Source organism: Phyllostomus discolor, chromosome 15, assembly GCF_004126475.2.
Source record: "Phyllostomus discolor isolate MPI-MPIP mPhyDis1 chromosome 15, mPhyDis1.pri.v3, whole genome shotgun sequence".
Taxonomy (NCBI): Eukaryota; Metazoa; Chordata; class Mammalia; order Chiroptera; family Phyllostomidae; genus Phyllostomus; species Phyllostomus discolor.
In genome coordinates this window covers 15,368,512-15,393,707 of record NC_040917.2, presented here as the reverse complement: position 1 = coordinate 15,393,707, position 25,196 = coordinate 15,368,512, and the positions used below count along the sequence as shown (strand labels likewise).

Genomic DNA, 25,196 nt, shown 5'->3' with positions numbered 1-25,196 from the left:
AGACAAGAATTCTTCATAAAGTCCAGCTAGTAACTGGCAAAGTCAACAAACCCTGACTGAACGGATACACAGTCATTCATTCACTCAGATCTGCTCTGGGCTGACCTTGGCAAAAAACGGTTAAAACAACTGTCCAGGGTAAAATCAGTCCGCAGAAGTGACAGTCTGATGGGTGGCAGTTAAGCTGTCAGATGGTTACAAAGATCTGGCCTTAAAATAGTAAACCAGAAAAACAAAGGAAAAGATATATCCCTCATTAAATGTATTTTAAGATGTTTAGTGAATATTATAAAATCACAAAGTGTATAAAACTTAAGCCTGTGGCCTGGCCAGGTGGCTCAGTTGCTTGGAGCACCATCCCATACACCAAAAGGTGGCAGGTTCAAGTCCCCGTCAGGGCACACACTGAGGCTAGAGGCTCAATCATTGGTCAGTGCATGAGCAAGAGACAACCCGTCAATGTTTCTCTCTCTTTCTCTCCCCACCCCTTCTCTCTCCGAAATCAATAACGTATCCTCAGGTGATGATTAAAAAACTTTTTTTTTCTTAATTTTAAGCATGTATCTCAGCGAACATTCCCATGCAGCCAAACTCCTGATCAAGAAATAGGACATCATTCTTCTATGTATATTTGAAACCCTGTAAAGCACTATCTTTAGCTTTAGGCAGTTGGGGATCGTGTAAGATCAATATTTATGTTTCCAGTTGCTTTTTGTTCCTTCGGCCTTCTTCACGCTCCCGCTGGGACCACTTCTGATCTTGAAGAATTTCTTCCAGTGCAGATCTGGCGATGAATTCTCTCCCTTTTTGTCAGAGAGTATCGTCCTTTCGCCTTCATCTTGTAAGGGTATTTTCATGAAGCACGGCATTTTAAGTGGGCACTCACTTCCGACAGTCCACTGAAGTCCACGGCCCTCCAGCTCACGTTTCTATCGAGACACCGGACAACAGCTTCTAGTTCTTCTCTGGAGTCGTCTTAGCTTCCTTCCGTGACTGCTCGAGAGTTCCACCTCAGTGTTCAGTGTACAGTGGTTTTAACACAGTGAGTGTATACGTGGTTTTCTCTGTGTTTATCCCACTCAAGGCTCATAGCATTTCTCAGGGGATATTCTTTCATCACTTTTGAAAAGATTCTTGTTCATTATCTTTTTAGTTGTTATTCTGCCCCATTCTCCTCTCCCCTCTGGGACTCTAATTATACAGATGCTACACTGTTTGGGGTTTTTTTTTTTTGCTGTATTTCCTATATTTAAGCTCTTTTTATATTGCATTTTTCTCTCTCAGAGTATCTTAGCTTCAGTCTGAATATTTTTTCTGATATATACATATATATTATATACATATATATTCCAGTTTACTAATTCTTTTTAGCTGTTTCTAAACTGTTATAAAACCCATCTCTGAGTTGTTCATAGCAGTTATTTCATTTTTCAATTCTTAAAATGCCATTTGGTTCTTTTTTCAAGTATCCGGTTCTCAACTAAAATACTCCATCTTGTCTTGTATTTCCTTGAGTATATTAAGCACAGTTATTTTAAAGTCACTTTCTGATAGTTCCATTAACTGGATTCGTACTGGATCTACTACCATTGTTCGTCTTGCTTCCTCGAATGCCTGGGTATTTTCATTGAGTGCCAGACATTGCATATGGACCAATATAAGGACATTTTGAGGCCTGTGGTAATGTTATATTTTTTCCAGTGAAAATTTACATTTGCTTCTGGCAAACGGCGAGGGAAACTAACAGTCTTAAGTCATCTTAATTCAAAAGTGATTGAAATGAATGAATTAACAGTCAAACTTCTTCCAAGCATATGGGAATTCTAGGCCCCGAACTGTGGGCTGGGGGATTACCAAGATAACCCTTCCTCATCAGCAGGGCCAGACTTTAGATTTCTGCTCTGCTGGTCCCACGACTCTCTCCAAAACCTGCTTAGTTTCTCAGTCTCCTCTTTCAAAACTGGCACGCACCTCTAGTAAACGCAGGTCCAAAGCTGAGTTCACGTCTATGGTAAGATCGTAACGACTTACTAGTATATTTCTTTCCTCACATGCTTAGCAAACATCCCCATCCTTGACTGCGTCCTTCCTTCAAGGCTGGGAACTCTATGATGCTCGTGAAACCTAACCACTGTGCCTACGACATAATAAGCACTTAAAACATGTAGAAAAATGGAATGTTTTAATATGTTTATATAATTTGTACATGCTCCATCCTATAAATAAATGATTATTTTTTTAATGGCTCTTAGTATAAAAAGTTTAGATGTCGTTTGATAAATTATAACATGTTTCCACTTGGAAAAGACCGATAACCATTAAGAAATGTAACAGGGTACTCTGGAATGAGAGGAAATCAATTTTTATTCGATGTACTCATATGTATATTATCATTTCTGTTACTTTAGTATTTTTATAAAATTGCATTTTCTAATTGCTTATTGCTAGTTGTACAAAAATGTTCCTGACTTTTATATACTGGTCTTGTGTCCAGCAACCCTGCTGAATGGTCTTGACAGTTGTAATGTTTTATCTTTGTACACCCTTGGGACGCTTCTGGGGACAGGTGCATCACCTATGAATTAAAATCAGCTATTTCTGTCTTTTCAAACCTTACAGCTTCTATTTTTTCATCTTCATATCACTAAGTCACCTCCTCTGCAATGCTAAATAAAAGTGATTAAAGCCGAAATCCTCAACTTATTCCTGAGTTTAATGGAAATTCTCCTAACACTGCACTGACCTGCAGTGTTCGCTGAATGTCTGTATCAGTCATCCTTATCAGCCAGAGAAAATTCATTTTCAAACGTGCTGGGAATTATTACCTACAGATTCTAATTTTATCAAATGCTTTTCCTGAATCTCAATTCTCGTAGGTTTTCTCCCAATTTCAATACTAGGTTATCTAATGTTAAACTCCCCTTATATTGCCGAGAGAGAGAGAAATCCTATTTGGTCCAGAGGTGGTCTTTTTCTTTGTCGTACACTTTACTGAATTTGGTCCGCTAATATCTTATTGAGGACTCCTACGTCAATATTTATAAGTGGGACTGGCTTAGAATTTTCCTCTCTCAAACCTTTCTGTTTTAGACATCAAAATTGTACAAGCCTCATAAAATACTATTCTTTAAAACAATTTGTCTATAACTAGCAGTGTTTTAAAGATTTTTACATTTTGACTGCAAATATTCTGGACTGACTCCCTCTGTTTTATAAAATTTTAGGTAGCTCATGAACTGTTGATGTATTTTATATGGTTGTAGGCCTATTAAGTTCTACATTTCTGCCAGTTTTGGCAAATCATATTTTTCTACAAAATGGCCCACTTACTGGCATCAAGTTATTCATAATCTTATGGTATAGTCATTTATTTATTTTTTTTAAAGATTTTATTTATTTATTTTTAGGGAGGGGAGGGAGGGAGGGAGAGAGAGAGAGAGAGAGAGAGGGGGAGAGAGAGGGGGAGAGAGAGGGAGAGAGAGAGAAACATCAATGTGCGGTTGCTGGGGGTTATGGCCTGCAACCCAGGAATGTACCCTGGCTGGGAATCGAACCTGGGACACTTTGGTTCCCAGCCCGCGCTCAATCCACTGAGCTACGCCAGCCAGGGCTGTATAGTCATTTATTTTTGTACTATATCAATATCTTTTCCAATCCTAATACTGTTTATTTGTAACTGTCTTTTTTTCTGTTTCAGTCTGCCAACTTTTCCATTCAGTAGGGCAGCTTCTGTGTTAACACTTTCTATTTATTTTTAGATTTCCTTCTGCTTCCTTCTTCATTTGTGGTCATTTGAGGTCATTAAGGAAGATTCACCCAGCTGAGGGCAGCTTAGACACTGCACAGGTTTCTGTACATAGTAACTGGTCACCCAGGTCTAAGTACTTTCTTACTTTCTGTACACTTTCCAGTCTTCATAATGACTTCGTCTGAGTGTCCTGGATTACTAAGAAGTGTTTTCAAGTTTCCATCCATTTTAAAAACACTCCCTTCGTCAAAAACCAGAAGTCATAGGATAGTCTGGAAATTGCCTGACTTGGTAAAGATGTCTTTCTAATTATTTTTAAGTATTCATTTTCTTTTTTGCCAAAATTTACCCTTTAGGACTGTTCTTCAGTACTATCTACGTTTTCCCCATAGAGACTACTTCGACTCCGGCTTTAAACTCCTGCTTTCTTTCACTGAGCATGTACCAAGTCCCGCTGGGATACAAGGTGACTCTGAGGACGGAGCAGAGCCTTACCTGGTGGTCCTGGATCTTCCTGCCCACCACTCGGAACGTGTTGTTGCCCGTGTGGTGATATATGTGGACTCTGCTGAAGCCAGTCGAGCCACCGGCCGGCACCCACTTCTTATTGGCATCATCATAAACCATCACGGCAGCTCTTGCCTGACAGATACTCTGTTCACTGTTCAAAGAAAAGGGCAGACTTGAGACATTTAAAACATGCCGAGGTGCCCACATAGCCACATACATCAGAGTCACAGCGCTGGCCAACCTAGCAGTCGGTCAACAACGGACGCTCTCCTGGGAGCTGCAAACGACAGTGAGTGAGCGAGTGGGACAGAAGCTTCCTGCCCTCGCGGGCGCAGTCGAACAGACGAAACGACAGAGGCAACGAGGGACCGTGCGGAGGAGACCAGGATCCACGGACACACCAGCAACACAAAAAAGGTTTCTCCTAAATCTGAGCATCTAACACTTCCATCAACCTGAACACAACTACAAGTGTAAATTAATCATCTGTTTAACCGCATATTATGTGTCTAACACCGGTGACCTGTGTGTGAATCCCTCTTTACCGAAAACCATCTTCTCCATCATCATGGCTTCAGGGTGTCTGGCAAGTTCTGACAAGCGTATCTGCCCCCCGAGATAGGGAGTGGGAGCTAGCAACCGATGGCCGGCAATGTGAGTCCCCTCGGGCAAGGTAACACCCTGTGTGTCACATTCCTTCACTTAAAAACGAAAAAGTAAAATGAGAGGCTTTCTAGGGATCCTTCTGGATTTTAATTCTAACCTTCACCGACAAACATTTCAAAAAGAGCGATTCCGGCACAATGTCTTTCGATCTCAGCTTCATCTCAGTGACCTGCTACCAAAGGAGACGGAGACGCGTGAGCAAATAAAATGAGGGAGATGATCGTAATCTCACATGAAGCACCAGTTTCATCTTTCAAAAAAACTCTCTAACACCATCGGGGGTAGGGGAAGACCGATTTGAATTGTATTAATTTCATACCGTATTTTATTTTTTAAAAAAATCACACACGAAAAGTGGTCCACAGAAGACGGGCACACGAACGCCACGCTGACCGCTGACCGCTGACCCACCTCACTCAGCCCCCCCCCCCCGGCGCAGGCTCATCGGAGGTGGACGCCGCGGTGAATGCAGCTGCGCCCAGGCAGCTCGCCCAGCCCCGTCTTTCAGGAAAGCTTTCCTCCCTCCAACCTACTCCAAAGATTCCAAACATCGCGTGGGTTCCTCCCCAGCGTCCTCGGAAACAAAGCCACTTTCCCGACTTCTCCTCCCCACACGCCTGCCCCACCTCGACACCGTGACAGTGTGTGTGTGTGTGTGTGTGTACGCGTGTGTGCGTGTGTGTTGTTCCACCTGCTGAGGGACCTGGTGACCGAGGGCCACTGGAGACACAGGCGGTCGCAGCACTGAGCAGGAGCACTGCTTCAGGACGGGGGGTCACAACTGCTTCTCCTCTCCCACGAAACAAATGTTATAAAAACCTGGAACAGTATTTGTGCGGCACAAACGCTAAAATGAACCCAGTGACAGTCTACATTTTTATGTCGCACTAGAACTTTTTGGTAAAATAGCTCTGGGAATAGAAACGAGGCAATGACTTGAACTTGAATTACTTCTTAAAGCCTGATTAAAGAGCATTTTGTCAGCACGGCCGTGGGAATCTCTTCGCCACGCACGAGAGAAATACTAAGGTGACAACACTCACGTAGGCCCGCAGGAAGACGCCATGGACAAGGTAAGACAAGGCGCCTCTTACAGCCCACAGGCCCGGAAACGAATTGACCACTAACTGCACGTCGCAATTCGATGAACGAATCTGTGAATTAATTAAGAACAGTGTTTCCCAGGTTCCAAAAATTATTATTTTTGGACACACAATGGGATTCCCATGGTTCGAGAAATGATGTCTCTTCAAGAAAAGTCCCAGTGGGTTCAACACAGGCTCGGCAACGGAAAACCCCTATTTTGTAAACTAGGTCATTCCATGCCTCAAAAAAAGAAGTTTAAAAAAAATACAGAAAATCCAAAACCAGGCGAGTTAGATATATTGTCCCGACTTTTTCCTCCCCCCACTGCTCTACAGCGGGGACCTGGAAGCATCCCACAGATGGAAGCACACAGTTCATGAAACGGCTTTTCCCTGGTGCTCACCATACACACTGCCTGTCCACCGGCAAATGTCCGGTGACCCCAACTTCCCTGGGAAAGCTACAACCACGAAACAAGGACATCTCCAAATGAACCCACCAGAGCAGCCAACGAAGGCCAACAATGCAAAAACCGAGTTGACTCGTTTTCTAATGAAGATGAAAAGAACTGTTCAAAGTGAGGTTTCGTGAAAGGCACAAGTCTAACTCCGAACAGAGCCAAGGAGCACCAGAGGAGCCAACGGTAAAGAGAAGAAAAAGTCAGACGTGGGTAGGAGCTGAAGTGCTGTGGGGGAAAGCAATGAGAGCCGCAGGAGGTGTGGCGAGCGGTGAAGGAGAAGGCTGAGCCCACGTAACTGCAGTCCCAGAAGACGTCTGGCACTCCAGAAGCCGCAACAAGGGTCAGCCAGGAGGCGATGACACCCACCCCCCACTGGAGTTCTGGGTGACAAATCGAGTCAGGCCTTTCCACAGCATGGGAGGACCTTTCTTGCTAGAGACAGACATCCTGTGGCATAAAAAATATTCGGTCTTTGTCCCGGTTCCTGGCACAGAGCTCCCAGAACAAAACCCCCTGGCATCTCCAGAGCAGTAAGAGAGTTTTTGGTATGCTAATGAGATGACTCTAGGCTCCAGGAGGGAGGCCGGTTGCCAGAAACACTACGCCATGATTAGAGGGTTGAAATGTTCAGTCCCACCCCACCCCCACCTGTGGGGTGGGGAGAAGGGCCAGAAATTGAGTTCACTCACCAATGACCAATGACTTCACCGATCATGACTACGTAAACGAAACCTCCATAAAAACACCCCAACAGCTCAAGTCCGGGTGCTGGGTGGGTGGCATGCCCACAGTGGGCACGGAAACTGCACCCACCCCTGGTGTTTTTATGTGCAAGCACTCTTCCATCTGGCCGTTCCTGAGCTGCATCCGTTACAGTAAATCAGTACCAGCAAGTCAAGTGCTTGCCTAAGTTCAGGGAGCCATTCCCATGAATCACCAAACCTGAAGGGGGGTCGTGGGAACCCCCGCATGTGCCGTCCACAGGGCAAAGGTGGAGAGTCCAAGTGCCCCACTGGCAGCTGGCGCCCGAAGTGGGCACAGTCTCATGGGGCGGAGCCCTTCCCCTATGGCACCTGCGCTCACTCCTGAGAGTGTCCGTCACAACTGAACCCAACTGTCGGACACCCAGGCGGTGTCAAAACCTGAACCGGTTGTGATGCAAGAAGAAAACCACGCTGCACACCAACCCCCACTCCAGGTGTGCACAAAATAAGCCGCTGGCTACCTGCTTGGGGCCTCACGGACTCAGGAACTTCAACCGCAGGTGGGATGAACCAACACAGAAGGTCAGCACTATTTCGGCCTACTTGCCAGGTAGGAGACTGGGGGTGTGGGAGGGATCACCGCAACGCAATAAAACGAAGACATTCTGGCACTTAAACATCGCACAATAAAGAAACCTACTGTAACGTACTGTAAATGTAGCAGCTGGCTTTCCACACAGCTCTCCACATTGTCTGTTTCTTCCTTCCCCTTTCTCTCTGACCCACTGAAATACTTAAGGGGGTCTGCTCGAGGGCGCCGCCGGCCCTGGCCCCAGCAGAGCGGCCTGTGCAGCTGCACATAAACAAGCAACGGAAGAGACAGCTCAAAGGGTCTTCTGACGGGGATCTCCAGCTTTCTCCCGGAGGGTTTCTAGCTGAGAAAGTCACCGAATGGATTTCTGACGTGCGGACGGTGCACACACACGGGCAGTTTTTCAGGGAAAGGAACAGGGAAGGGAGGCGAGACTTGAGAACCACAGCTACTGGAGTCGAAAAGGGGGAAGAATGAAGACCTAAACAAGCACGGCAGAAACACCCCGAAACTTCATGCTTGTTACGCGACCATCCTCTCTCCGCATCATAACAAGCCTCCACGTGGACACCTGCAGAAGAAGCCTTCAGCGTCCGGAGCCCACAGAGGAACTACGGGACACCAAATCCGTCAACTACTCGGGTGCGGTTTTGTGAAGATCAGGCACCAAATCAGTTGCAAGCAAACATGTCATTCTATGACCAAAGGCAGTTGGTATATATGAGAGGTAACAGTTTTTCTTTCTGACATTAACTTTTGTGTTTTTAAAATAAAATACGGCATTAGAAGGTGAGAGATAGCTGTTTTTTTTTTTCTTTTTAAGTGTAAAAACCACGCCCCTACATTACAATTCTGTGGCTTTGTCAAGTAATTCATCCCTGACTATAGTGAAGTTCCCTGAACAGGTAGGTATGATGGTAGAAAATGGTTGCTGAGCCCTGTTCTCAGAGCTACTAGTGAGAGAGAAGCTTCCCCGTATTTAAGCATTTTAAGGATGGCTTGGCTATTTACTGAGGTTGCAGTGAAGCCACATCTTTGTAAATAGCAGCTTTCTTTCAAAGACGCCACTCGTGAATCATTACTTGTCAAAGACAGCACGGCCACCACAGGGCCTAGCACACAGGGGACGCTCTTCAAATGCTTCTTCAGGACCGGATTTCATCTCAGGAGCTCCCACTTATGGAGACCTGGATCAGATTCCGTTTCTCCGTGAAGGCTCTCCGGGGTCTCCAAAGTCAGAGACACCTGCATCCTCCTGGGTCTCACAGTACTCACTAATCTCTGAACAAGGATAGCTCTCTTGGAGGGGGTGATGCCTGAGCCCCCGGAAGGCGTGGGCACTCCACTCCAAATGCGCCCGCTGGGAAGCCACTCGAGAGCTCTAAGCAGAGCCTGCCTCACGTTTTTAAAAGATGGATCTCGCTGCTACGGAGACGGAGGCGGGACTCAGGAAGGGGGCACAGAAGTCAAGAACGGAAGCATGAAGCCCAGTGTGAGATGAACGCACGGTGACCCCACTGGAAACACGGGAGGGAAGCGTGTGGGAACACGTGTCGGAAGGGATGCGGGCGGGGATCGCCGGTACACAGATGGGAGAGGAGGGAAGAGAAGGGGGCGGTCAAAGGCAGGAGGAGAGGTACGATGTCACCTAGCATTTTATCGACACTCCCCAAGGACATGCAACATGCTTCGAAGAGTATCACCGTGGAACGTCACGGGCCCGACGCCTTTTTTTTTTTACGTACAGAGAGACACGTCTTCACCGTCCTTGAGAAAGGAGAGTGTCATTCATTCGTCTTCAAACCCCTGTTCAAGTTCCCACAGTCTGTGCAATGACCTCTGTGACACTACCAGCCACAGACAGGTTACTCTGGAAGAGGGAATTAGCACCTTGGCTGTTACGATACTCAGTCACTCGTTCGATGAGCTGAGATGTCAGTTGTTCGGAAGATAAAAATATTAAGGAAGAAATTACACCCAAAAAGGAGGGAATTTAAATTCAAGCGGGGTTTCCATCTTGTTCTCCGATGCCAAATTTTTTTGCTCAAGCCTGCAATTTCATCACACTGCAAGCACTGAAGAGGACCGGAGTCACGACGCCAGGGTTCAATTCCACAAACACAGTTCCCACCTGTACGCCCCGCCCCTACAGCGCCCTAAAGCTGAACCGGGCCATCCCGGTGGTGAGACACGACGTGGTCGAATCGGGGTAACCACGTGTTCTCCTCACCCGGGAAAGGAATCAGTGGACATCAAGTCCGTGTCGGGGTAAGTCCCCCGACGGTCCCATTGTGCCTCTGCTCTCGGTCCTCCGCTCTGGGCTCGGGCCACACTGTGATCCTGGGACTAACTGCACCGTCCCCCCTGCCCGTCGCCCCACCACCCACCACCGTCTGTCACTGCTGCCCCCAGGACTTCTGACTCATTAGTTCCCTTCGCTCACAATGCTCGAAAGCTTTGCCTCAGGCCCTCCCTTGTTTCTCGATCAGACTATTTCGACGGTGCCCTAACTGGTATTTCAGACGCAATTTCATTCCCAATTCCCGATGCTTCGGGATATTTTTCTCAATCAGATCTAATCAGGTCACTCTTCCAGGTCAGGAGCCGCCGAAGACTCGCTTCAGGGTGAACACTGGCTCTGTCGTGTGGCGTACAGGGTCCACCGTCATCTGGCCTCCGTCTCTGACGTTGACTCTCTCTCAAACACCGGGAGCGTGTGAAGCACGCCACACTACACTCCACCTCCCGACCGCTGGGGGCGGGTGTGCGGAACAGGTCAAAACTCCAGCGCAGCAGCAGAAACGATGATGCCACACCGGTGCACACCTTTGCACGTGCCTCTCTCCCCCTGACCTCCCTGCACATTATCTCTTCCCAAATACCTTCTGCCTCACACTGGCTGTCCTTCGAAATCAAGACACAAGTGCCACATCCTCTCGGAAGCTTTTCCTCTCTCCGGCCCCAAACAGGGACTCATTCTGCATTATCGCAATACACTGCTGCACATCACCTCGCCACCAACATCAGGCCTTAAACCCCTGAAGGGCTGGCGCTGTAGCTTTTCACTTCTCCTGATGAAGATCTGCTAAAGTGGTGACTTGGAAAGTAGTGAGAGAGTAACTGTAAAGAGTAAAACTCTGGAACCTGTAGGGGCCCTACCTAACATGTGCCAGGGAAAGTTCCCTTTTCTGACTTCCAAAGCCCCGATGGACAACCTATCACACCCTCCCCTTCCCGCCTATAAAACGCACCATCAGCACCGGGAACACTCAGAGCGGGTGAGCTGTCTCATTGCCCCGCCCCCTTCTGCTCCCTGCCATTGGGCTGTGCGCTTCTCAAGAGTCAGCTGCATTTGTGACCAAATGTACTCATTCCAACTGTACTTATAATTATGCAATCTAACTATCCTATGAAAGGAGACAATGTGAGTATATAGAAATTGCATGAAATTAGGGGAAATGTTTTTGGAAAGTTTCTGTAAAGGCAAGTCACCGGAACATCGTGAGACGTCTATAAAAGGGGGTGGTCCCACAAGTCTGGCAGAATGCTGCATTCATGCACATGCCTAAGCTCTCTCTCCACCTTAAAAAAAAACACGCTGAATCTTTAGAGATAAAAGATGGGCATACCTCAGGGGAAAAAAAATAACGTGGAATTCTCATCACCAGGCCAACACTAAAAGCTTTGCAGAAAAAGGATACAGAATTGACACGTACTATTATACAGCAGGCTACAATATTTAAAGGTATATGTCATTTTTAAAGACACCAAGCTTCAACTAGTTCAATTAACCGTCATTACCAGTACAGAGCACATGAGATACCAGGGCTTCTACTATAGTGCACATTTATGAAATACTGAACAGCTTTTCTCCTTCCCTGTTCCTTCAAGAAAACAAAAACAAACCACTTGCTAAGAACAGGGGGCGGGGGAGCTGCTTGCTGGTAACAATGGGGAGTTGCCATGGCTCGCTGACTGAGAGATACATTGTGAACGCCACCGACAAACAGCACACACACAGAAGGGCGGCAAACAAACTTATTTTCTGCGAGGCAAGGAGACCATCTGGGAGGCGGCAGCTCCAACTACGCAGAAAGGCAAAATTTCCCATCAAGACCACACAGCTACATGTCATTCATGTTTCTAAGAAACACTAAAGTTTTTTTTTTTTTAAAAAGGTAAAAAGGGCAATGTCACTACTAAAGTCTTCATCCCACAACATCTGTATTCATGTGCAAAGTGCCAATGCAATCTAGCATGATAACTGATCTACAGTACCCAAAGAAAAATAACCAGCTCTGGCTGGTGTGGCTCAGTGGACTGAGCACCAGCCTGCAAACCAAAGGGTCACTGGTTCGATTCCCTATCAGAGCGCATGCCTGGGTTGCAGCCCGGGTCCCCAGTAGGGGGCGTGTGAGAGGCAACCACACTTTGATGTTTCTCTCCCTCTTCCTCTTTCTCCCTCCCTTCCCCTCTGTCTAAAAATAAATAAAATCTCTTTTTTAAAAAAGAAAATAATCAGTGCATCTTAAGGAAGACAGCATGCTTCAGAAAACAAATCTGTTGGGTTATCCTACAAAATGAAAAAAAATCTCTCTTAAATTGTTAGGCTAAGTAATAAGTGGGAAAAGTACCCTAAAGTAGGTGCTTACAACAGGCAGTCATGTGTTTAGGAGTAATGAGAGGGAACTTTTTTATATTAATAAATCTTTGTGGTACTATTTGACTTTAATTATGAATACGCCTGGCCAACAAAAAGAACCTGCCTCTGCCAACAACAAATCTGGACAGAAATAACAAAGAAAATGAAAACGTACAATTTCAACACTCTCAGAACCACAAGAGAAGAGACTAGTGTGCAATGCATGAGTTTGTGGAGACAAAAGAAAGTGAAATCATATGCGACAGAAAGCAAAAAGAGACACTAAGAAACCAGTGAGATGGGAAGCATCTCGAATGGGCGCCCGCACACCTGTGCAACTCTGGCAGGGCCCACGGGATGGGGAGGGCTTGCTACCTCGGAGCACAGGCAAATCCAAGCCCTCCTGCCTCCCCTGTGGTACAGAAGACTAACTAACAACAACAAGGCAATTTTTAAAAAATTAAAGTCAACTGGCTCTGGCTGGCATAGCTCAGTGGACTGAGCATGGGCTGCGAACCAAAGCACCGCAGGTTTGATTCCCAGTCAGGGCACATGCTTAGGTTGCAGGCCACAGCCCCCAGCAACTGCACATTGATGTTTCTCTCTCTCTCTCTCCCTCTCTCTCTCTCTCTGTCTCCCTCCCTTCCCTCTCTAAAAATAAATAAATAAAATCTTTAAAAAAATTAAAATCAACTGATTCAGGAGACTGCACTCTACAACTATCCATAGGTAAGTATTTTTGGAGCCCATGTTTCAAAGTATTACTTTACTGCATGCACAAGTGTCATAACAAAATCAATGAAAATGTATTAATGGATTACCGATACTGTTAGTTACAGTCACGAGGAATCCAAATCTCTTCCCATTAGGAAAGAACTAAAACCCAGAGACAATTAAGCAATGTAAGTAATTAATCACCAAGCCAGTGCTATGATGGTAACATTAGTAATAAAAACAAATACTAATATGAATGTACTACCAAGTGCCATACACTGTTTTGTGTGTTTTGCCTTTATTAATTCATTTTTTTTATTCAGCAACCTTATTTGGTGGATACTTGTTAATATCCCCAATTTTATATACAGTAAGTTGAGACATATATCAATGAATAAAAGTCTAGAAATAAACTGATACATATATGGACAACTGATTTTTACAAGGATACAAAGACATTAGTGCAAAAAAGGTACTCTTTTCAATAAATGGTACTGGAACAATTAAATATGCATAATGAAAACATGAATCAACCCATACGTCACACCATATAAAAATTAATTTAAGACATACCATAGACTTATAAGCTAGACTCATAAAACTTTTAGAAGGAAACACAGGAGAATAATTTCACGAGCTCAGGGTAGGCAAAGGTTTCAGCAATAATTGCGGAAGAAAAAAGTAGGCAAGTTAAAATATTCTTTAAATTAAAATATTCTTTTCATTAAAAAACACCTTTAAGAAAATGCATGTGTACGGTATATGAATTATATCTTCAGCTGTTACAGAAAGGAAGGGAAGCGGGGAGGGAAGGAATGTACAGGCGAGACACGCATGAGAAAAAGTTTGCACAACATAAATCTGACTTATATCCAGGATGTATTTCTAAAACTCCCACAACTAAATAAATAAAAGACAGGCAACCAATAAAAGACTGCAAATAATTTAAACAGATATCACAAAACATAATATATCAACAGTTGCTAAACCCATGTCGAACTGCTGATCACCACATTCATCAGGGAAATACAAATTAAAGCCACAACGAGATGCCACAACACACCCACCAGAATGGCTACAATGTGAGACAACGGTAACTCCCATACACTGCTGGTGGGAGTAGGTGAAACGGTCCGGCAATTTGGAAGATGATGGTTTTTACAGAACTAAACATACGCTTACCCTCTGACCTCTCATTCCGACGCTCAGCACAGCCACACCCTGCAAACAGCCCAGGCACCCACCGCGGCGGGGATCCACAGTTTGTGGTGCGGTCACACAGGTGCATCGCTGAGCAAGACAAACAACTGACACACGCGAGGACACAGACGAACAGCAAGGACATTACACCCCGAGGAAGCGTTACAAAAGTGTGTGTGCTTTAGGACCCCCGGGTGAAGCTCGGACACAGGAGATCCTGACCGAGTGTGGAAACGAATCAGAACAGCGACTTATCTGTGGGGGAGACGGTGAAAGTGACGATGCCGTGGGAAGGGGCTTCAGGGGACTCTGCCGTCACCCTGGAATGTTCTGCATCTGGAAAGAGGTTTGGGGTGCACCGGTGTGTGCATCTGCCAAAAGTCACCCAATGGACTGTGCATGTCACTGGACATATTTTACCTCAAAAGGAATAAAAAAGGTATCCTGGGCCCTAGTATATGCATAGTGAATGGCATGCATACTGGAATACTTAGCAAACAGTGTACTGATGACTACCACTTATTTTTCTGAAATGCATCAAAATAAATATATGGGATTAGACAGATACGCGATAAAGCTTAAGTATAGTGAAATGGTAATGCAGAATCGAGATTGTGGGTGTACAGATTTTCACTGAATAATTCAACTGCTCTGTGTGTTTCGAATCTTTCACAATAAACCGTTGGGGGTGAGGTGGGGAGGTAAATCACCAAGTGTTCACTCCTGTGCAGCCTCCTCTATTAAGGAGCTAATTATGCACAGACTTCACACCCGTAATAAAGATTATGTAATGTACTACATTTTTATAGCTTCATTAATAAAAAGGGAAGACAAAAGACTGGCATGTTTTATTTCCCCACGTTCATTCCAATCGGAACTCGAACAATTTTCAACTGAATGGGCTGAGAGACACTGTGTAGATGAAACTAATCAGTTTCCAAGTAGTGCAGCGACTAATTCCCGGGCCTCTCGCTGAAGACACGCCCACCACCACCACCTCGGCTGGGGTTAGAAGTCCAACTAACGCTTTGCAACGGACAAGTGTTAAACGTTACAGCCCATACTTGTCCCCTAAGCTCCAAACCGACACAGACAACTGCCTAAATTCCAACCCAAACATCGCAAACCTACTGACCTCTTTCACCCCATCTCCCGTCCCTGGTGAAGGACACTGAATGCCGGCTAGCCCCGGCTGGACTACTCCGGGCAGTCATCCCCCGTCAGTCACCACATCCTGTCACCTCCACCACCCAAGTCTCTGTGAGCACCTCTCCCCTCTGCCCCGTCGCCACTGCACAATGCCGTCTATCCCTCCTGGAGTGCTTACTGCAGGGGCCTTCCCGCCTCTGCCCTCTCCAGCCAGAAGCCTTCCGGAGCAAGGGCAGCATCTTAAAATCACCCAGAAAATACAGCGCCCTACTGTCTCTGCAGAGGAGACTTATCCAAAACGGGCCTGCACTTCTGCTGGCTCCACTAACACCATGTTCAGGTAAGCTGATAAAGACGAGTTTATCCACCGTTCCACGTCCCTTCCATAGAGAAGAGCAGATGAGAACAGATGAGAACAAGGGCCCCAGATTTCATTACAGAACTGCTGCCGAGCACATGTTATCAAAGTCACCGACACGTGGACTATATTATACGTCTTTCACCCCCCACACAGCCTGTAGTCCGGCAAGGCTTCGTGAGTCTTTCTGACGCCTTAATGAGCACCAGCACTAGATTCTACAGGGCGTGGAGAGGGCCCCTTCAGAAGCACTGGAGCACGGGGGTTTGGAGCTGAGAGTCTGGAGTTGGGCGTGAGCAAACTTAGATTCCAGCCCCCCCGTTTTCGTACACATCCGTGGGACCCCACACAAGCTGTTATTCAGCCTCCTGAAGCCTCAGTTTCCTCAATCCTGAGTGGGACAATGGCAGTACCCACCTCGCAGAATCAAACCATGAGCAGAGAGCACTCCAAGTACCTGGCACACACTGGCACTCGACGTCAGCCATTACTAGCAGCATTTCAGGAGACGAGGAAAGCAAATAAACGGGGTTCCCAGCTTGCACGTGTGCGCCGCACCACCAAACTACCACAGTGCACCCTTAATGTCGGGTGTGCGGACAGGCGAGCCCACAGGGCCCTGGCACATGTGTGGCATCGCCCTCCGACCCACACCAGAACCAGAACCAGAGCCGCCCACTCCGCCGGCCTGGCGCGGGACAGTGAGCTCGCTTGCCCTCCTGACACCTGCATGCCGACGGGGCTTCCCTCCTTTTCGCTCGCCCCACCCCTGGGTGCCTGCTTTATCTCGTGGCCATGACAGGCTCCTGCGGTTATTTAAGGATCTGGGAATTCGTAACGGCCTTGAAATGTCACAAGCACACGGCTACCAATGGCCGCTGCTTAGCACGTCTCTAGCTTCTAACCTCTTGTTGCAATTTAACTGCTACAGCATGTGACTTCGTATTTGTTAAATTTGTTAACGTGTAATATTAGAATTAAAAGTCAACTTAAAAAGTACATATGAGCCATGACATTCAGGGACATTGGACACTTAGTTAAACCAGGTTTATTACAAACGGATGCTTCTCATGCTTAAAAATAACCACGTGAGGAGAGCCTGGTTTTCCTATTATCCTAAGGAAATCCTTAATTTTCCAAGTGTATTTCTTGGACATTCATGGTTCCAGACCAGATATTTATATAGCTTGGCAACTACGGTCAACATTCAGCAGCTGCCAACTCCCGCTCAAAACCACTTTCTCGGTTGTGAAATTCTGTCCTGACAAACAGCCCGTCCGCTACAGCTGGGAAAGCACACTTCCCTCCTCTTCTTCCATATATAGTTCTCCCAGCCAGGCCAGGAACTCAGCCCCCAAGTGTGGCACACCAGATCCCCCGGGGCACAGACCGGCTAACTCAAACACGGTCAGCACGCTTTACGTTCCGGGGACGCGACTAGGACGACGACCCTGAGACGAGCACCCTGCGGAGGGATCTGAAGGTCGCAGAAGGGGCACAGGCACCCTGAACGCATGCCATGCCCGACAGCAGCTGAGGAGCCCACAACAAACAGATTTCTTGGAAGTTACGTGTTTTATGTTAAAATGTAATGAGTGTTTTGCAATTCACTCCATGATCCAGCCTGTTTTAATCTGACAGTCTCCCTACAAGTGTGTCAGGGAAGCTGATGCTCCGGGGAGATGTGCCACGTCTGCCTGATGGGTCTCTACTCGCAGCACAGAGCACAGCCTGTCCCGGGGTGGGGGTGGGGGAGGGGGTCAGCGGGAACCCCAGCAGCAGCAGGAGGGGAGGGGGAGCCCAAGAGTGCTCCCAGTGCTGCAGGAGGAAGCATGAATGTCCAAGTCAACACCGATGCCTCAGACCAGCACAGGGAGGCAGAAGGACACGTCTGTGCAGACGGGCAGCCGGAGTCGTGTGGCCGCCACTGACACGGGAGTGAACGTGATGAAAGCCCAGAGTGAAGCAGGAATCACGAGCACACGATGTTTTGTCCGCACGCTTGGGCAGTGCGTGAGAAAGCCATTATGGCACATGCACAATCCAAGAGGACGTGCGTGAGAAAGTCACTACGGCACACGCACAATCCCAGAGGAACGGGACCTGACACCCGGCAGCCGGATTTCGTCATCCATCCTCAGCCACACACAAACTTCACGACATTCGAGGGACCGTGGAAGTCCTCGTCCCGTACTTCCACAGAATGTTCAGAGAAGGTTCTGTGGTCATTAGAAGTTGCTAAACTACATGTTTTAGAAGTTGCTAGACTACAGAAGGCGTTAGTGCTGTGGTTTTCTAAGACTATCAGCAAAGTGGGGTTCTCAGCAAATCAACGGGTGCTTGCAGAAAAGGCTACTTGCTGGGAGAAGCCAGACTAACAGGCCTTGCGAGCACACCTACACGGTATCCGCTGCAAAAATCCTCCTTCCAGCCTACCTGGGGAAGAAGCGGAAACGAGTGGGCATGCAATAAAAGCTGAGGTGAGGCTAGAAATGCAGAAATATTCCAGTGCTTCTCCGGCCCACTGCTAGGTTCAAAGTTTAAGGGTAGCCGTTCCCAAGTGGTTGTAAAAAGTGATAAGCACATGCAACCGTTTTTGTTCTTTTCATCTGAGCGAGGACGTTGTCAGACAGCAGAGCACGAAGTCCCTGTTTCTGGGGCTGCTTCAGTGGCATTCCGTCCTTACGATCTACTTAATCCTGTGGCTCCCACACTGGGCCAGCGGTCTGCCTGGCCTCCACCCGTTTAATCCTGCTGTTTCTGGATGCCCACCCAGAAAGCCTTCTTTGCCTCCCTGTCTTCTTAATTGTTACTGCTCCATCTGTACCCACAGCCCTCATCCAAGCAGCCTTCTCCAACTGGCCTCTTCCCACACCGCCCCCAAGCAGGTCTGCGGGCGCCACAGGACTCCTGGTACCGCCCTCTCCCAGGGCGGCGCGTACTGTAGTGTAACAATGTGACTGTGGGGCAGCACATCCCAGTGTAGGGAACTGTATCATCTCTACCTACGGTGTTAACACTCACTTGAAGCATGTTCAAGTACTCGGTGAATGTCAAATGAGCAAATGAATTACAGTGCCCAGCACGATACGTGGACAACCACTATTTAATCTTTTTTTTTTCTTAAAAGATCACCTCCCACAAAAATAGCAGGCAATTCTGTACTTCAAGTCAATAGGGAAATTTCTCTTGCTTTACAGCTAGCTATCTTTGCTAAAGCCGTCACCCCTCAAGGGTGGAAATGATGTATGTGCAGATGTGATACGACTGAGGGAAAACAGGCCTATGAAAAACTCAACCCGTACCGTGTCGGACCTCCTGAACGGAAGCTCGGGAACAACTCGATCCTAAAACGACCAAATGAATCACGGCACAGAGATCTCAACTACGTAACGCTACTAGTCAATGAACTTTCATCAGATGAAGTCCAAAACTAGAGCCGATTTCATGAAATGTCTCCTGACGCGGGCAGTTGGTCACACTCTAGCTCCCAACGCCAAACGAAGGGAAAATACGCCCGATTTCCACCAGGAGGCCGCGGCCAGTCTCCTAAGTCTCGAAAGGCACGCCACGCCGTCGGGACGAAGAGGCACCTGCCGCAGGGCAGGGCCACTCAGAGATTCGCAAGCGCGGTGCCTGTGCCCAGACCCTCGCGTGCTAATCTTTTACTTGTGCAGCAGCTGACTGTCAGCTGGCACACGGGACCTAAATCGTGATCCTGTTTCTCAGAGTAATTCACATACATCCCCCCAAGTGACAGCTGTGGCAATTTTTAGAGTATGTCTAAAAATATAAAGGTCAAAACATTAAGTGAATTCTACGTAACAGGAGGAATATGACTGAGCAGGATACAGTCAATTCAGCTCATGGTAAAGGAGTAATTGAGCAGAAAGCAACACTCAAAGCGGTGAGTAATGCAATTCACAAAAAGTAAAAATGTTCACGGGCTGTCTTTTACTTTTAGAAGTGGCCTCTTTTTTTCCCCCCGAGATATGTGTAAGGCCTGCACCTGCACGTCAAGTATTCTTTTTAGTATTATTTCCCTACAGCTAAAGAAGTTGTTCTTTTTGGCTAAAAATTCAGAAACCATGGTTTTCTCGGCATCCTGACATAGTTCCGTGCCCTCCCAAACTTGGCTCGAGATCTGTCTGAAGCGGCGTTGTCTCTCCCTCACTGACCTCCTAAGCCACTTAGGTGCAAAGGGCTCATGCTCCCTTTTAGTCCCCTGTCCCGCAAGTCGCACTGCTACTGAGACAGGCCGTGGTGTCTACCGCCAAGTCCGTATTCCTCGATGACAAACCCAGTTTCCAGATACTTTTCTTCCTTTTTAGTGACAATCACAAGAGGGGCTTACACTCCACTTAGGCTAAGCCCACCAGGCAAAGCCCCCAATCGATCCCTCCATCAGTCACACCTGGCACTTGATCAGTCAAGAGTCTTAGGGGCTTCAAGTTCAGCTCAGCCCTCGTTCATCTTCAACTTCCTGGTCTGTAAAAGGACAGGGCTCCTGAGAGTTCCTAAAAGCCACATCACGAAACTGGAGTGCCTTGGGGGAAGCTATACAGCTCCCAATGAAGGCAGGGGAGCTTGGGTGGTAACTGGCTTTCAAAAGCACTTCTCCGGGCCCTGGCTGGCGTAGCTCAGTGGATTGAGCGCGGGCTGGGAACCAGTGTCTCAGGTTTGATTCCCAGCCAGGGTACATTCCTGGGTTGTAGGCCATAACCCCCAGCAACCACACATTGATGTTTCTCTCTCTCTCTCTCTATCTCCCTCCCTTCCCTCTCTAAAAAATAAATAAATAAAATATTTTTTAAAAAGTACTTCTCCAAAAAGTTTAACTATTTATATTCATCAAATAGCACTTAAATAATACAATAAAAAGGCTATGAATATGCTTCTTCAATTATTAAGCCTGAAAAGAATGGTTTAGCTTACACGTATTGCTCTAAATCAGTTGTAAAAAATTCCAGAAATTTTCACTTATTTGATCTAGGAATACAGTTGAAAACGTGGCCTTATAGATTAGCCATTTCATTTCAAAAACCTACAGGATAAAAGCATAACCGGGTGATAAAGACGTAACTTGGGCAGCAAAGGGTTAAAAGCATTATTTATCTCGCAGTTGGATAGATTATGCCTCACACTACAGCTGCCACCTTTAAGAGTTTGATCCTTCTCTAGGTATTCAAGTGAAAAATTAACATACAACATCTGACCACTGAGATAAGAATGGTAAAGAAGTTCAACAAGTGGCCACAGCTGTTGGCTGCACCGGTTCTGCCATTCTGACGGGAGGTCTAGGACACAGATTTAATTAAACCCCTTCTCATCTCTCCCTTCCTGTCTCCCACACTCTTGAAAAAGACAATGAAAGCTCTCCGGTCGAGGACTGGACACCATCCCCACACACGGGATATATACCAACGGCTCTTGGTCATACAAAATGAGGGGTCTACCATCTAAGTCATTTTCCCTAAGTTAAAAATAACTACGATATGGCTGGTGTGGCTCAGTGGATTGACTGTTGGCCTGCAAACCAAAGGGTCACCGGTTCGATTCCCAGTCAGGGCACAAGCCTGGGTTGCCAGTGGGTCCCCAGTAGGGGGTGCGAGAGGCAACCACACATTGATGTTTCTCTCCCTTTCTTTCTCTCCCTCCCTTACCCTTCCCTCTCTCTAAAAATAAACAAAATCTTTAAAAAAAATAACAATAATTTAACCAACGTTTAAAATTACATGTAGAACTTCCTGAAACTTAAAGTATATGTGTAGGTAAAGCTTTTTTTTTAAAACTACACATGTAGTCCTTTATTACTGTTCAAGGTACATGTTGAAAAACTAGTTTATTGCTATTAAAAGAATAACCCCTGAAATTATTTATGAGATGGTAATTTGCAGCTTCTGTAAAATTATTTTTAATCAAAACTCTAAATTAAATTAGAGAAAGTTGGGAAAAGTATACCTTCAAATATAACCTTGCATTTCTGGCTCCAAAACTGCAGTTCTATTAATCTTTAACACTAGCTTCAAGCTCCAGTTTCAAAAAGGAAAGGAATTGCCGTGTTTACTCTTCCACAGCCTCAGCATGTACAGAGACATTCATTACAGGCAGGCCCTGGCAGCCCAAGGGCCACCAGTGAGTCCTGTTTATTTTCAAAGACAACACAGGGGGAAACTTTCACACAGTTTTAATAAAGACGATCTTATTCTAAATCGTCTTTATTCCACTACACAACAATGTAAAACTTTATGTTCGTACTGTTTGTTCCTGCTAGAAACGTCTAACAAGCAAAAACTCCTGTGTAGGTCAAAATATCTCTAGTAACAGTACACTGAGTTAAAATGACGGCACTGTTGTTTCACTAAATAAACGCGGACACTTAAAAACAAGTCTTTTTCAGGCCCTGGCTGGCGTAGCTCAGTGGATTGAGCGCGGGCTGTGAACCAAAGTGTCGCAGGTTCGATTCCCAGCAAGGGCACATGCCTGGGTTGCAGGCCACAACCCCCAGCAACCGCACATTGATGTTTCTCTCTCTCTCTCTCTACCTCCCTCCTTCCCCCTCTAAAATAAAATCTAAAAGAAAAACAAAAACAAAACAAAACAAAACAAAAAATAAGTCTTTTTCAGTGGTAGGTTATCAAAATCAGAATCCCCTGTCTCTTTCCTTTTGGGGAAAAACAACCTCTTAGGGGTATTCCAGGCACTTTTACCATTTTGGGCCAGTGAAGTTCCTACTGCTGCTTTTGGAGGATAATTTCCTTTGGATAACGCCAGTGACCTGAGCAAAAATGGGCAAGCGGAGCTGAAGGGGAAAAGGAGGACTTAACTGAAAAGGGGGTAAATAAGTGAGTGGAGAAATAGGCGCTAAATGCCCAGTCCACAGAGGAGGAGCACATACCGGGGGACTTAGCCACTAGAAATGAATATCGATGTTCAAAAATTCTGCTAACATGAAAAACTGGAACATATTAATAACAGTATTTAAAAGACCACTCAGTAGAAATCCTCATTTTTTTAAATTCAGTTAAGGATCACCAAAAAGCAACTAATGTTTGTAAATGGTAAAAAAAAAAAAAAATCAAGACATGAAAATCAGTATACCCCCAGTCGTCGCAGTAAGCAAAAGACGACAAGACAGGTGCCGGCACACTTCAGGCAATGCCGATCGGACACCGAGTGGGGCTCCAAAGGGTTAAACAATTTACACGTGGCAGGGATGATGTCAGCACACCGTGCTGGTTTCTCTAGGGGCTTAGAAAGACAGTCTGCACAACAGAAAAACAATCCTGCAAACCTGAACCTAGAGCAACCAGGATGCTTGTTAATCAATCCCTGAAATTCTGAAAGGCAAACAGGAAGTATCAAATTAGAATGTAAAAAAAAAACCCAAAAACCCGTAACTTGTCAATAGCACAACATTATTTGTCAAAGACAGTAAAAACATGACAAAGCTTAAAACATGTAAAACGAAGTGCTGCATCTGCCTTTGAAACCGCCCTGCTACACCCACCGAAGTACTACTGACGATGGCCAATCAAGCAGCGGGTGTATCATAACCTAACTTAAAAACAGACCACGTACAAAGACCTTAGCTTTTACATTGTATTGCAAAGAAGAAACAAGGGGAGGGATGAGAGAAACGCAGAGGCAGAGGCAGAGAGCGAGCCACCAAGATTTCCTAGTATTTAGCCCAGGAAGATTGCACGGTTGGGGTTAGCGTTTAGGTCCCTAGGTCACACAGTTTGTGGGCTGCCATGCCCGACTCTCCCAACAACCAAGGCTCGTGGAGGGTGTGCATGTGTTCGTGTCGTGACACAACCAGGTGTGAAGCACAACTCTCGTGAGCATGGATTGGTCGCTGAAAACTAAAGGTGATTTCCAATCCGAATCCCCCTTCAATAGGGTATGTTGTATCCTGTACTGTCTTAAAACCATCGTCACCAAATTAGAAGAGCAAAAGCAACTAAACAGATGCACTCAAGAAATCATTTTAAGACTAATTACAATTAGCTGGAAACCTACGCTCTGTCTTGAAATGAAAAATAGTAAATACTATTCAAAGGGGACACTCTCTTCCCATGAAATGCTGAGGAGGCTTCCAGTGACGAGATTAGGAACGCCAAAAACAAAGGCGCCGAGTCAAGGATTCTTCTCCCACAGCCGCTACCACTGCGGCTCGTATCACCACGGCGAGCCCACCTTCCAGGGCACTTGCTCTGCGGTGTGCGCTGGGAGCAGCTTTAGGACCACCATCCCATCGAATTCTTGCAATGATCACATGCAGTAGGTGCCGCGGTCACGTGTTGCAGACGAAGAAGCTGAGGAGCTGAAGAGCTGGCCTAATGCTGGAAAGGCACTAAGCTGTGAAACCAGGGTTCAGACCTCAGCAACCTGAGCCCAGACTCCTCTAACTGCCCAGTGTACACACTTGGTCTTGTTTGTTTCTATTTCTTCATCCGGGAAACGAAAGGTTCTAGTCCCTTTAGTTTAATTAACAAATGGGAAAGACAACAACAGAGTTTTCAACTTTGAAACAAGACAAACCTAGAAGGAATGGGAAAAGAGATCTTTAAGAGTAATAGAAAAACACAAACACCCAATATAAACATGGACAAGTCACAAAAACATTTAGAGAAGGCAGAGACAGATACAAAAAATACTGAAGCTCGCTGTGGCAAAGAAAGGCGAGTTAAATAAAAACAAGTTGTCAGAGCGGGAAAGTCAAATGATAAGCATTTCTGGGCAGTCTGTTCTTCGGCATGAGAAGTTTTTGAAATGTGGATACCTACTGATTCAACAGATTACATTTCTGTAGGTTTTACTTAAGGAAACCAGTAAGTGTATTATGTATGTGTAAGGATGTTAAACCACTGCAAGGTTAAAAATAAACTTGTGATTTTTATAATTATGATGAAAATACTGGGGACACTCAAAATCTGATAACATGGTGAAACAACACCAGTCCCAAATTAGAAAATAGTCTCATTTTTTGTAATTTTTCCCATTTTGAAACTCTAGACACAGCAATCACTTTCTACACTTAAAAAGGAAAATATGTAAAACTTCTCTATGTCCAAAAAAGAACTGAAATTAAAAGGAAAAATGCCAACCAACACAGCAGAGGAAATATTTATGCTAAAGGCAACACCGCAAAAGTACTGAAACTGAAGCCAGCACAACCACGGCAAGAGCTGAGTTTAGCCTGCACGCATGCGCAGGAAAAAGGCAGATACCAGGATGTTCAGGACATTATGATACCCCAAAACCACAAAACAATCCAAATGCTCATCCAACAGCAGCGTGGATTCTACACACTAGCCTATGTCACACAATGAAATAAAATGAATGACATGGGTGCACGGCACAA

General features: G+C 45.9%; 1 protein-coding gene across 7 annotated transcripts in view; it reads right to left on the bottom strand.

Moving 5' to 3' along the window:
• ENAH (ENAH actin regulator) overlaps nucleotides 1-25,196 on the bottom strand; it is a 104,969-nt gene that overhangs the window by 50,497 nt on the left and 29,276 nt on the right. For all 7 annotated transcript variants that reach the window (XM_036016152.1, XM_036016153.1, XM_036016155.1 and 4 more), the window contains one exon: nucleotides 4,244-4,409. In XM_036016152.1, the coding sequence (XP_035872045.1) occupies nucleotides 4,244-4,409 (166 nt within the window). The remainder of the gene's footprint in view (nucleotides 1-4,243; nucleotides 4,410-25,196) is intronic.